Source organism: Frankliniella occidentalis, unplaced genomic scaffold (genome assembly GCF_000697945.3).
Source record: "Frankliniella occidentalis isolate FOCC.00 unplaced genomic scaffold, Focc_3.1 Scaffold5361, whole genome shotgun sequence".
In the NCBI taxonomy this organism is placed as follows: domain Eukaryota; kingdom Metazoa; phylum Arthropoda; class Insecta; order Thysanoptera; family Thripidae; genus Frankliniella; species Frankliniella occidentalis.
This window is the reverse complement of record NW_026272403.1, coordinates 1-1,077: the sequence shown is the minus strand read 5'-3', so window position 1 is coordinate 1,077 and position 1,077 is coordinate 1. Positions and strand designations below refer to the sequence as shown.

Below are 1,077 nucleotides of genomic sequence, written 5' to 3'. Positions count from 1 at the left end.
CCCCTACGCACCATGACGGAGTAGGACGGCACCAGCGACGAGAAGTACTCGCCGGGCTTGACGTGCACGGCCACCGACAGGCCGTTGGTGAAGCCGCAGGACGAGGTCCTGTGCACGACGGGCACCGTGGGGCCGACGCAACCGCGCGAGCGCGGCCGCCACCTGGAGGGAGGGTGCAATGGAGGCGTGTCGCTCATGAAACAGACGGGACACGGACCCGGTCAGAGGCATCCGCGGAGGCGAGCCGAGGCGAGTCGGGAGGCGCAATCCATTTTGATCTGGACATTGCTGTGCGTTATTGTGCTGGCTGGCTCCCGGACCCAGTACTTGAACACGTTGCATTCTGGGCGGGGAAGGGGGGGGGGTATAGTAAACACAGCCTATTGTGGCCATACGTGTGGCTACATTGTTGAACAGATGTTAAAATTTAAAGCAATATGTGACGCAAACAATAATAGGCCAGAGAGCGGGAGCATCACTACAGCAAGTAAACTGTGTCCAACGAGCCAACCAGCACCTCCCCCGCCTTCCCTCCCTAGTCTTCAAACGTAGGCGCAGGGTTTAGGGCCTTACGTGATGGAGTCCAGCTCCCTGTCGGCGTAGTTGAAGCTGCAGCAGTAGCCGTACGCGGTGCGCACCTTTCGGAACAGGTCGGAGCACTGTGCGCACCTCTGTCTCTTCCAGCGGCACATGACCAGCATCTCGTCGCAGGAGGGGGACACCTGCGGAGCGACAGCACGGTCGGCGGATTGAAAGTGTTGATAAAATCGGTGCGGGTGAGAAAAGAGCGTGCAACGAATTGTCATCCTCACCGAGAACATGACATCGTCCACACTCATCCCGTTTTGGTCTAAGACTTGTTGCAAGCGGGCGAACCGGCTGGCGTTTCTGGCCCTGGGCACGATGAGCTCCACCAAGTACGCCATGTCCGCAACGATTTCTTCCTCTGTCACGTCCTCGGGCAGGATCCTGTGTGTGTCCGCAAGACAATCTGTGAGACCCTTCAGAAGCGCACCCAGTAGTGTCTCCCTCACACAGCTGTGCCTCCCTCACACAGCAAGTGTCTCCCTCACACAG

General features: G+C 58.9%; 1 protein-coding gene across 1 annotated transcript; it reads right to left on the bottom strand.

Annotated features, from left to right (window-relative positions):
• Positions 1–11: 11 nt before the first annotated feature.
• LOC113206461 (sodium channel protein Nach-like) lies at positions 12–966 on the bottom strand (the record flags this gene model as incomplete). Its single annotated transcript, XM_052276998.1, has 3 exons — positions 813–966; positions 574–722; positions 12–162 (listed from the first exon to the last, which is right to left on the bottom strand). Coding segments are annotated over exons 1-3 (414 nt in total), but the record flags the coding sequence as incomplete, so codon positions are not given.
• Positions 967–1,077: the final 111 nt, after the last annotated feature.